Here is a 13,134-nt window from a genome sequence, read left to right as displayed (position 1 = left end):
TTTAATTTAAATTACCTGGATTTGCCCTTCCCGGGGTTACGTTCAGCACAGGATTTTTTAACGAAGTGGTACGTTTTTTTGACATTTACGACTCTTATAACGCCAGATGTGGTCCCATCCCCTTAAAACTTTGCATGCTTGTTTCGAATCACCGGTCACATGTGCTCAGCAGGTTTTGTGAAGTTTTGAGTTTACCTTTAGGCTTTATAGGATTTTGTGTAAAATTTGGACAGGCTCCTTTTCTAAATGACCCCGTTATAGCTTCCCGAAGGGTAAATTTAAACAATTATTGATAATTATTGGCCTATAGAGTCCAGAGAATTGTACTGCAGTGGTTTTTCCCAGATTGAGTGAAAAACCTAGGACTAGTTCGCAAAAGTAGGTTTTTTTACATCTTCTCAATAATGTAACAAAAGATTCTATTGAGAGCAGTTGTTCTGGAGGCAAAGTTGTCAGGAATAAGAAGTTCTATCATATGATATGAATACTGTATGAAAGTTCGGAAAAACTGTGCAACGTACAATCATTTATGACCATGAAAAATGCTATGTCGCCCCTCAGTGGCCGATTTCTTTCAAATTTTTCTCAGACCTTTGGGGCCATGAGTCGAACAGGCCCTCCAAGTTTCATTTCGATCTGCCTCCATTAACCTTGTCTAACAGGTGCTCAAATTTCGTCTGCCTATGGCGGCCACGTTTTCTGAGATACACCGTGTACACTGATTTTCATATTGATAGGACAAATAGTTGTGCAGTTATAGCCATCTGTATGTTTTTTTTCTCTTATAGCGCCACCAAATGGCCAATGTCCGTGATTTTTGTCCTGTGATCTCAGATTGAGCTCTTACATAAGTGTTCTGAGTTTGGCGGAGATATATCATTCCGTTCAGGAGTTATAGGTATTATATTAATAGTGGCACTGCCCATTTAGAACGGTTCACTGCTCAGTAGGTTTTTGAAGTTTTGAGGTTTTTAAGTACATATAGACGAGCCCCTTTTCTAAACGAAACGACACCGTTATAGCTTCCCAAAGGGTAAATTTCAACATTTTTTAAGAATTATTGACCTAGAGAGTCCAGAGAATTGTACTGCAGTGTTTTTTCCTAGATTAGGTGAAAAACCTAGGACTAGTTTGCAAAAACTGTTTTTTTTTTGTTTTTGTTTTTTGTTTTTTAACACATCTTCTCAACAATTTAACAAATTATTTGATTGTCAGCAGTGGTTCTAGATGCAAAGTTGTCCAGAATAAGAAGTTCTATTGTATGACGTGAATATGACAAATGGTTGCGCAGTTATAGCCAAGTTTTTTCCCCTCTTATAGTGCCACCAAGTGGCCAAGCTCCGCAATTTTTTTTCCTTTGACCTCAGATTGAGCTCTTAAATAAGTGTTCTGAGTTATAGGCATTTTACTAAAAGTGGCCCTGCCCCTTTCAAACAGTTTGGCGTCCCTTTGCGACAGGGAGTCGAATTTTTTTTTTTTTTTTATATATATAATTCACTCTCCAGAGAATCTTTGTGCACTGGTTTGGTTCTGACCGGGCCAAAAACCTAGGACAAAAACTAGGCAATAAAGGTTTTTAAAAAAATGTGAAAAACCTGAAAATTTCACCAGGCTCACGTAAAAATCTGAGGCATGCATTAGGATTGGTTTAAGAGTTATGAGTGATTTCATACTTTTGATCTCTGAAGCGGCCCCCCGCTTCGATTAGGTCGATTAGGGCGAGCCTTGTTGATGTTGTAAACTGTGTAAGTACCACCCATCCCTCCAAGTTTCAAGTCTCTATAACTTGCGGTTTGGTCTGCACAATCAGTTTTACTTGGAGATTGCAGATCTGTGACCATTCTAATAATTACAATAGGATTTCAGCGCTACACGCTTGAACCACTAATAAAACCTGTAATATTATCAAAGAAATAATTCCATCCAAAATAATTCCTGTAGTTGATCACGTGCTTGGAAAAACAAAAGAGCCCAGCCCTGATTCTCTATGTTCTGTTTTCTAGCTATGGTTCAAATCCATCATTTAATGTAAATCAGTGTGGTTTCATAGTTCTGCAGGCATAAATAGTAAGTGTGATTACTCAGAAAAGTAACAGCACTCCTCTCCTCAATTTTCATTAGGCCACGTCATTCCTACCATTCATATCTGCAGAACAAACAGAGGTAACCTCACAACAGTCTGACATGCTTCCATTTTTCAGTGCAACTATACTGACAATCGCTGCAATCAAAATCTGACCAACTGATATGATGAGAAGTGAGTTAACAATCATAAGATCTTCAAAACTTGATTGGAGAGCAGTGGAAAAAAATAGCAAAAGCTCCCTTTTACTGCAGCATAATTAATATTATGAAATATTATTGCAATTTAAAATGGTGGTTTTCTATTTTAATATACTTTCAAATAGAATTTATTTCTGTGATACAAAGCTGAATTTTCATCAGCCATTACTCCAGGCTAGTGTCACATGATCCTTCAGGAATCTTTCTAATATGCTAATTTATAATTAATGTTGGAAACAGTTGTGCTGCCTAATATTTTTTTGGAATCTGTTATACTGTTTTCAGGATTGTTCAATGAATAAAATGTTAAAAAGAACAGCATTTATTCAATATAAGATTTTTATCTAACAATAAGTCTTTACTATCACTAACACATTCTTGCAGAATAAAATTGTTAATTTCTTTCAAACAAAGACAGAAAGAAAAAAATTATCGACCCCAAATTTAACGGTAGTTTATTTTGTTACAAAAGATTTCTATTTTAAATAAATGCTGTTCTTTATGTTTATGTTTATTCGTCAAAGAATCATGAAAAATATATCACACATGTCAAAAATATATATTAAGGAGCAAAACTGTTTCCAACATTGAAAATAAATCAGGATTTTAGTATGATTTCTGAAGGATCATGTGACACTGAAGACTGGAGTAATGATGCTAAAAATTCAGCTTTGCATGACAGGAATAAATTATATTTTAAAATATATTAAAATAGAAAACCACTATTTCACAATATTACAATTTTTCTGCATTTTAATCAAATAAATGCAGCCTTGATTAACAGAAAAGACATCTTTAAAAATATTAAAAATCTTATTGATCCCTATATATATATATATATATATATATATATATATATATATATACATACACAGAATTTAGGTGAATAATAAATATATACATACATTAATGTATGAAATTGTTCCAATTTCTAATAGTCTTTACTTAATATAACAATATATTCCATATATGTACATTTTATTTATGTATATAATACATATATTAAATTACAATAATATTTGTAATAATATTTTTAAATATTTCTGCTTTTATTATATTTTTGATCAAATAAATGCAAATAAATCTCTTTCAAAAACACAAAAAAATCTTAGTGAATCCAAACTTCTGACTGGTAGAGTGGAAAAATAATATCTTTTCACTTCTGCTTAAATGTTAGGTAGATATAACTATGGTGTTGTGCATGGTATTTAGTGCATTTGTTTTACATGAACAGGTTTTGGTATCACCTGCGCAGCTGCGGCGGTCCGGGGTGAGTTCGTATCCAGGATCGCAGGCGCAGTGGTAGCTGCCCAGGGTGTTGACACAGCGCTGCTCACAGTGACCTTTATCAGGCCTGGAACATTCGTCAATCTCTGCATTACAAACAAAACTCAAGGTTAGAAAGTTACAAAGGAGGCAAAGCAGTCAATATTCAACCAAGAAGTGTCACCTTTAAAGAAATTTGCTGCAAAGCCAGCTTTGTTCACAGAACCGTCAGACACAAACTTCATCCACAGTTGGTTAGAGCTGCTCTTGATATCATCTGGCTTTTCATAGCCACAGAAGTGGCCCAGTAGAGGGCTGTCCTCAGAATCACCATCTCGCAGTTCCAGGTAGTCATATGCACAGTTGTCATGTTTCTCAATCTAAGTGTGAAAACAGAGAAGCTCTTGAGAAAAAGATCATAACAGAAATGCTACTCGTGACACCTCTCTGTCAGAACAATCAATAAGAAGCGACACAAGAATGCCTCACTGTCAGCACTGCTAATAAACACTTGCAATGAAAAAGTGACAGCTAAAGTCATCTTCAACAAGCACTTGCAATGAAAAAGTGACAGCTAAAGTCATCTTCAACAAGCACTTGCAATGAAAAAGTCACAGATAAAGTCACAGCAGATCACAGGTGTTTAATTGTTTAATCACGTTGACATTTCCACATTCATTTCTCTTTCTTTCATTTTAAATCATTGTCTATATAATCTTTTAGCCACTTATTTTGATGTTGATAACATACCAAAGCTAATTAGTGTTAGTTAATTAGTGTGTTATTCTATATTACATTTAGTTCATATAAGTTAATGTTATATACATAAAAAATAATTACAAATGTGTCTTTAAATGTATTTAAAAAACAATATTAACATTTTTCTTAAATATACACATATACTGTATATACACTGCATCTCAAAAGTTTGGGATCAGTAAGATTTTTAAAGGTTTTAAAAGACGTTTCTTATGGCTGCATGTATTTGATCAAAAATACAAAAAAACTGTAATATTGAGAAATATTATATCAATTTAAAATAACTGTTTTCTATGTGAATATATTTTAAATGTAATTTATTCCTGTGATACAAAGCTACATTTTCAGCATCATTACTCCAGCCTTCAGTCACATGATCCTTCAGAAATCATTCTAATATGCTGATTTATTATCAATGTTAAAAACAGTTGTGCTGCTTAATATTTTTTGAAACCTGTGATACACTTTTTCAGGACTCTTTGATCAGTAAATGGTTTTCCAACAATATACACTACTTTTCAAAAGTTTGGGGTCAGTAAGTTTTTAAAGAAATTAATACTTTTATTCACCAAAGATGTTCAATTAATAGCATATATTTACATTGTTAGAAAAATTTATATTTTTAAAAAAATGCTGTTCTTTTTAACTCGTTATTCATCAAAGAATCCTGAAAAAAGAATCACAGATTCCAAAAAAATATTTGGCAGCAACTGTTTCTGACATTAATAATTCAAATAATAAATCAGCATATTAGAATGATTTCTGAAGGATCATGTGACACTTAAGACTGGAGTAACAGCTGATGAAAATTCATTGTTGCATCACAGGAATAAATTATATTTTAAAGTATATTAAAATAAAAAAACATTATTTTATATTGTAATAACATTTTGCAATATTACAGTTTTTTTTCTGTATTTTTAATCAAATAAATGCAGCCTTGATGAGCATAAGAGACTTCTTCAAAAAACATTACAAGACTTACTGATCCCAAACTTTTGAGCGGCAGTGTATATTGCTTAAATATACACACATGGTGTACAAATGACTATTTCCTAAGAATGAGCGTGCTTGTTTATATTATTATGGTCTCAGACACTCTGTTGCATTGCTGTTTGAGCCTAGTTATAGAACACCACATGACAATAACCAACAAGAAAATTAGACATATACCTCAAATGACTGAAAGATGAGGCCCACATGAAACCCCTGGGGAACAATGATCTTCCATGTGCACACTTTATTAGGCCGATAATCATCAGGGTAATTGGGTGACTCAATCTGTCCACTGTCTCTTCTCACCTCACCTCCGCAAATAGCTGAAACCATGGACAGGGCATCACTTTTTAACTTTACATCAGTTCAGAGGAACAGGTGAGCCTCTCAGCTGGTGATCAGTGGACTTATACCTTCATAGACAGCAGAGAAGCCTTTCCCCACCCAATTACTGCTGCTGCGGAATTCAACCCACAGTCGACTGTCAGTGGACACAATGGCCTCAGGTAGCTGGTCTCCACAAAAACGGCCTAAGGCAAATGCAACAAATTGATCCAAAAATGATGAGGCTCAAATTTCTTCCAGAACGACATGAATAGGGTTGAATAAATATTTAATTATATAGTGTTACAGATTATTTCCATTTCCTTCTTTCCATTATTTTTACAGCCAAAGGATATTTTTTTATCAAACAAATAAATAATAATCATGCATTTAAAGGGGACACAAGTTGGTATAATTCTTTAAGGTCTTCATGAAATGTCTGCAAAATACTTTGGTTACATGTTCTCAATGGTTGAGTAAAACAACACCGTTTTTACCTCGTCAAAAACAGTTCTGTTCACAGTGACTTGTTCCGGTGCATGCCTCTTTACATGATAATGAGCTACTGCTCACTCCACCCCTCTTTTGTTTTTGTGTTTTTGGTTGCACGTAACAATCAAAACCAAACTAATCCACTGCATCCTCAGTGGCTCTAATGTCAGGAGAAAATTATGTCTCAATACAAAACACCTGCATTGCTTACAAGACATTAGCCATGTTTCCATCCAAAGTTGCGAATTTAACCTATGTGGAAATTTGGAACATTGCATAAAACATTTGCAAATAAAACACCGTTTTTATCCGAGCCAAAGAGAACAAAATCATCACTTCCTGATAAACTAGGAGAAGCCACTGACTATAATAATTTTCATATAATAAATTTGCACTTACACCTCAAGATAAGCAGATGAAACACAATTAATGCGGTCACTGCTTTCAGAGGCGGATGCCTGCTGTTTGGGAATGCAGACAATTATATAGAAATACTTTGATGACAGACTCAGGCATTTAAAGGAGCAGTTCACTTTCAGATAATGCACTCACCCTCTTGTCATCCAAGATGTTCATGTCTTTCTTTATTCAGTCGTAAAGAAATTATGTTTTTGTAAGGAAAACATTTCAGGATTTCTCACCATGTAATGGACTTCTATGGTGCCCCTGAGTTTGAACTTCCAAAATGCAGTTTGAATGCAGTTTCAAAGGTCTCTAAACGATCCCAGCCGAGGAAGAAGGGTCTTATCTAGCGAAACAATTGTTATTTTCTAAAAACATTTACAATTTATATACTTTTTAATCTCTACACAGAGTCCACACAGAGCTAGATAAGATGAGCATTTGAGGTGAAAAAGTATATAAATTGTACGTTTTTAAAAAAAAACAACCGATCATTTTGCTCGATAAGATCTTTCTTTCCTCGGCTGTGATCGTTTAGAGCCATTTGAAGCTGCATTTTGGAAGTTCAAACTCAGGGGCACCATAGAAGTCTATTATATGGAAAGAAATCCTGAAATGTTTTCCTCAAAAAACATAATTTCCTTACGACTGAAGAAAGAAAGACATGAACATCTTGGATGACAAGGGGGTGAGTACATTATCTGTAAATTTTTGTTCTGAAAGTGAACTACTCCTTTAAGAATGACCAAAACTAATTCTGTGCAACGAGATGGGTCTGCTGGTTAGTCAAGTTATCCCTAGACTCGCATAGCCAGACCTTCAGACTGACGGCAGAAGGTCTTTGAACCATGGCTGCTTTGAATGGCCAAGGCCCTCCCAAGAGGCCATATGACTGACAGGTAAAGCAACCAATCACGGTTCGCTTCGTGCCGCGTCACGTTTAGGGGCGTGGAAATGGTACCAGAATAACAGAGTGGCGTGTTTAACTCTTTGACATATTTTAAAGATTATATGGCGCAAACTTTACATTTTTCAGATACTTTCGAAAATCCAGCGTTTAGTTCATCACAGCTTTCTTCATTCGTGAGGGGGCACAGCATTTTTGTTTCCAGGTGGAAAATTAAAGAACGCGACGTCTTCTGGAAATCCTGTATTATCTAACCAATCCGATGACGACTTTGAAACTCCTAAAGTGTTTTCAGCTAAGTGTGCCTTATGCATCAGACATTTAGCCAACGTTACGTGGGCGTGACGTCTAAGGCTGAGGCTAAGGCCGTGTTCACACTTGTCATGTTTGGTTTAATTAAAACAAACTCTGGTGCGATTGCTCTGTCAGTACGATTAGTTTGAGTAAGTATGAACGCTGCCCTGAACCCTGGTGCACACCAAATAAGCTTCAAAATGAACTCTGGTGCAGTTCGAATGAAATATGAACGCAACACGGACCAAATACTTCTAAACTAACCAAAACCAGAAAACTGAAAAAATTAAACGCTATGCAACATGACTTCACAACAGGGAACAACAGGTGTATCCAAAACAAAAAGAGCAGAGGACAAAAAAAAAAAGCAGAAATGGACTGAATAAATATGAGAACCTTTCAATGGTGCATTTCTCCAGTATCCATCTCGGATTTCCACGTGGTCATACCAGCACAAGTGACTTCTGTATAGATCCATTGAAGTAAAATTCAGAATGATCTAACAAAGAGAAACAGACAAAAGGAGAAGTCAAGAGTCAAAAATGTTTTTACACTATTGTTTAAAAGTATGTGGTCAGTATAAATATCTTATATAAATATTTTTATTTTTTTTATTCTTATCAAGGTCACATATATTTGATCAAAAATACAGTAAAAACTGAAATATTGTGAAATATTATTACAATAAAAAAAAAAGTATTTTATTTTCATTTATTTTAAAAATGTAATTTATTCCTGTGATAAAAAGCTGGATTTTTAGCATCATTACGCCAGTCTTCGGTGTCACATGATCTTATAGAAATCAGTCTAACATGCTAATTTGCTGTTCAAGAAACATTTCTTATCGTTTTCATTGTTTAATATTTTTGTGGAAACAGAACAGCATTTTTTGAAATATAAATCTTTTATAACATTAGAAATGTCTTTACTTTCTCTTTTGATCAAGTCAATGTATCCTTGCTAAATAAAAGTATTAAAAAAATCTTACAGAATGTTTTAAACATACATTATATGTTGAGATATATAAATGCTTTTCAAAAGCTGTTTGAGAACAAGTGCAATTTTTAAATAGTTTTTTTATTATAAAACGCATAGTTTCGGTCCTTGATTCTGATTGGTTGAGCCACGTTCTAAGCTGTTGTAAAATACACTACAAACATACATCTTTGTTTACATTTGTTTGTTGCTCAGCAACCACTTTGTTGGAACCACAACCATTTCTGAGGAACTACATTGTTTGGCAGAAGAATAATGTTTTTATTAATATCATTACACTTTATTTGCTCTGTTTTATTTGGTGAAACCTTACTACGTATATTAACCATTTTATAAAAGCAAAAAGCCCTGTGAAGCCTTAGCTGTTATAAATTCAATGTAAACCACAGCTTCTTGGGGCTTTTTTTTTTTTACAATTTTATTGAATGTGATTTGTGTGTAATGCAAAAAAATGTATTTAATGGGTGAAGAAAGTGCAATGAAAACATCCAGCTCATACATAAACTGTGTAAATGTTCTTCTACCTTCTCCCCAGGCGTGACCGATATCCTCCATATACAGTGAAGATGTGCAGAATATCCATTAGGGAACCCAGGGGAGGAGAAGTTTCCAGTGCTGTCCTGAAGGCTCTCGCCACATCCTGTGCACAAACCAGAGTCGAAACCACATCGAGACAAACTCACAGATGCTTGACCTTGAAAACCGGACCCTCTTATTGGAAAACAGTAGGAGTTTTGCAGATGGTAAGGTTAGTTTTAGGGATCATGCTTTCATTTTGAAGTGGGAGATCACCATCATTCCAGCTAAATTAAAAAAGATGACTGCAAAAACAAATGCTCTGTTGCAGGGGATAATAACACAGCTGTTTTATTCTCCCACTTAACATTGGATAATTAAACTGATGTCAGTGTCACGAATGCATCTGTCAGATTTTGGAAGCAAAAGCAGAAGGAAATCTTCAAATGGTCATGCAGTGATATAAGACTAGTTGCTAAAGTAGAAAGATGCCTGAGATGTAAGGGCCACTTACTTGGGCACTTATATAACTTTCTAGCTTGGGCGATGTCCCCTTTGCTCAGTCTAGTTCGCTGCCCGATGGGAGGACGGACTCCATCAACTTCATACTTTGGCAGCATGGTATCAAGATAGATGCCCCTATTATTCAGACAAAAAAGCAAAAGCTCTTCAAATTATTTGTGAGTCAACCCTCAGAAGCCATTTAAAGTAAGAAGAATGCATCTGAAAAACAACCAGAACATATATTGAGGCAGCGCTCACAGAGTACAGACAGTAAACTCAATCAACTTTACATGATTTGAAACTGACAAAGGACCAGAAGTTTTTCTTACATGGTTGATTTGTGTAAGTACGACAGCGTTTTAGTGCCATGTTAAATAAAAAAATAAAAAAATCTACAATTACGAGAATGAAGTCAAAATATTAAGAGAATAAAGTTGACATGTTTCGAGAATAAAGTCGATATGTTTGGAGAATGAAGTCGAAATGTTTGGAGAATTTAAATTGCAGAAATTAAAGTTATAATATTTTGAGAGTATAGCCTATATTGCACATAAAAAGGCCCGGATTGAGAGCACCAGGAGAAGTTTCCAGGCCACCGGAATACTGAGGGATGAGGAAGAGTAAATTTGAAGGACTTGCGGAAACAGCTTAATATCAAGAATACGATATTTATTAACAAACTGAACAGGAACTACTTTTTATTCCGTTCACATACCTAACAGAAATTTAATTGGGGAGAGCCAGCTCTCTTATTTTACTGTTTTTAATACCGTACAAATATATGTGGGATTATTAGCAAAGTCATACTTGCGGGGACAGAATGCTTGGAAGTTGGAAACAATATTTATTGTCTTCAATTGCATTCACTATTTGTAATATAATGTGCCTTACAATGTGTTTTTCAAGCTCTTTAATGTGATGTGACAGATTGCTATATTCATGTGAATCAGTCCATTAAATTATACTGTTCTCTTTGTGAAAATTCCACCACCTGCTCCGCAAAAACCTCGGTGGTGTCCAACCTTTTATTCCTCCCTTGTGTTTAATTAAAAACAACAATAAAACATCTTCTATTCATTATTTGCAGCGCGCCAGCCACCTAGTGATCGCAATAATTTTGTGGTTTGTTCCTTTTAATATAACACAGCTCAGTATTTAAATTGTCAATTTTATCACAAAATACAAATGATAAAAATATTCTCTCTCTCTCTCTCTCTCTCTCTCTATATATATATATATATCTCAAAAAAATTATTGAACTTTAAATCTCGTAATTGCTACTAGTATTTCGACTTTATTCTCGTAGTATTTCTGCTTCATTCTCGTAATATTTCGACTTCATTCTCGTAGTATTTCGACTTCATTCTCGTAGTATTTCGACTTCATTCTCATAGTATTTCCGCTTCATTCTCGTAATATTTCGACTTCATTCTCGTAGTATTTCGACTTCATTCTCGTATTATTTCCGCTTCATTCTCATAGTATTTCAACTTTATTTTTGTAGTATTGCGACCTAATTTTTGTAGTATTTCAACTTTATTCTCGTAGTATTTCGACTTCATTCTTGTATTATTTCCGCTTCATTCTCATAGCATTTCAGTTTCATTCTCGTAGCATTTCAGCTTCATTCTCTTAGTATTTCGGTTTCATTCTCGTAGTATTTCGACTTTATTCTTGTAGTATTTCGACCTTATTCTCTTAGTATTTCGACCTTATTCTCTTAGTATTTCGACTTTATTCTCGTAGTATTTCGATTTTATTCTCAAATTATTTCGACTTTATTCTCAAATTATTTTGACTTTATTCTGGTAGTATTTCGGCTTCATTCTTATAGTATTTTGACTTTAATCTCGTAGTATTTCGACTTTATTCTCGTAGTATTTCGACTTTACTCTCAAATTATTTCGACTTTATTTTTCAAATTACTTCGACTTTATTCTCAAATTACTTCGACTTTATTCTCAAATTATTTCAACTTTATTCTCAAATTATTTCAACTTTACTCTCAAATTATTTCGACTTCATTCTCAAATTATTTTGACTTTATTGTCGTAGTAATTTGACTTTATTCTTGTAGTATTTTGACTTTATTCTCATAGTATTTTGACTTTATTCTCGTAGTATGAATGTCACTGCATGCAAACAAATGCTACAAAATTCTTTTTTTACGACACTTTGCGTTGGCTTTTAACATCATAAAGAGTCAAAACTCAATTTTACATTGGTTTAAATGAAATAATTTATCAATCAAAGCGACTTCATGTGAAATGGTTTGCTTTAAAAGTATGTTTATATTTTTCTGCCACTTGTATTTACATTTTTGTGATTTAATGCTGTGAAATTAATATATAAATGTCTCTGGTGTCCACTGTACATGATTATAACATCAGAGAGGCTTTATTTATTTGATAAATACAATGAAGACAGTAATATTATGAAATATTATTGCGATTAAACGTTTTCTACTTTAATATATTTTAAAAACTAATTTATTCTTGTGATGTCTTCAGTGCAGTCTTATTTTTGCACAACTGATATGGTGTTAGATTTGTTCATATTTTGAAGTTTTTGTTGTTTGTCATGTGTGATTAAGAAATATTTTTATTTATATTTAAGCATCCTGGGTGTCCAATTAAATTTTGGGGGCAACTGTACATGATTATGACATCAGAGATCCAACTAATATGAATCATATTTGATTGGCACCTGTCCACTACATAGTCTTTCTCTCTGCTGTTCTTTGCTCTCATCTAGTTCCCATGACGACAGCACCCAGAATGTTCAGCATGTGGATGCAGAGCGGTCAGAGTAGAGTTTAAAGCACTGCCTCTCTGGACTGCGACTCCCTGGAGCCCACCCTGCATGCCAGAGAACAACAGCACTACAGCCCTGCAATTGTCCAGGACAAAAAGCCTGGAAGAGCTTTATTTGCTTTGGCCAAATTCCAGGATCCCCTAACTGCAAAATGCTGGAGGTAAAACCGCACAATGTGAATATTCCTGGTTAAGAGGCCAGTAGGAGAGGGGCCACTTTGCAAAACACTAAAAATAACAATCACAAAGAAACCAAGCCAGCTTCCCACAGACCTTTATGCTACTAATTGATATGACGTTTCTCTCAGACTCTGACTACGCACCTTAGAAGAAAGACATTAACCCCATGTATTCTACTGAAAACAATTTCTACACTCTCAGAAAAAAAAGGTACAAACATGTTCCACTGACAATAACAGTGCTGGGTAGTAATTGATTACATGTAAACTGGAGTATAATTAAGTAGTTGCAATTAGAGTATATTATATTTAAAAATGCTCATAATCAGATTACGGTTACATTTTACGGATTACATATGGAATGAATACTTTTTTATATATATATATATATACACTGCTGTTC

The 13,134-nt window shown here is 34.3% G+C and overlaps 1 protein-coding gene across 2 annotated transcripts in view; it reads right to left on the bottom strand.

Moving 5' to 3' along the window:
- The window catches only part of bmp1b (bone morphogenetic protein 1b), a 34,567-nt gene that overhangs the window by 6,058 nt on the left and 15,375 nt on the right, over positions 1-13,134 (bottom strand). For both annotated transcript variants that reach the window (XM_073829357.1, XM_073829358.1), the window contains exons 7-13: positions 9,750-9,874; positions 9,244-9,359; positions 8,120-8,222; positions 5,718-5,834; positions 5,482-5,627; positions 3,734-3,929; positions 3,531-3,656 (exon numbers count right to left, since the gene is read on the bottom strand). In XM_073829357.1, the coding sequence (XP_073685458.1) occupies positions 3,531-3,656; positions 3,734-3,929; positions 5,482-5,627; positions 5,718-5,834; positions 8,120-8,222; positions 9,244-9,359; positions 9,750-9,874 (929 nt within the window). The remainder of the gene's footprint in view (positions 1-3,530; positions 3,657-3,733; positions 3,930-5,481; positions 5,628-5,717; positions 5,835-8,119; positions 8,223-9,243; positions 9,360-9,749; positions 9,875-13,134) is intronic.

This window comes from Garra rufa, chromosome 23, assembly GCF_049309525.1.
Source record: "Garra rufa chromosome 23, GarRuf1.0, whole genome shotgun sequence".
Lineage (NCBI taxonomy): Eukaryota > Metazoa > Chordata > Actinopteri > Cypriniformes > Cyprinidae > Garra > Garra rufa.
This window is presented reverse-complemented; position numbering and strand designations above follow the sequence as displayed.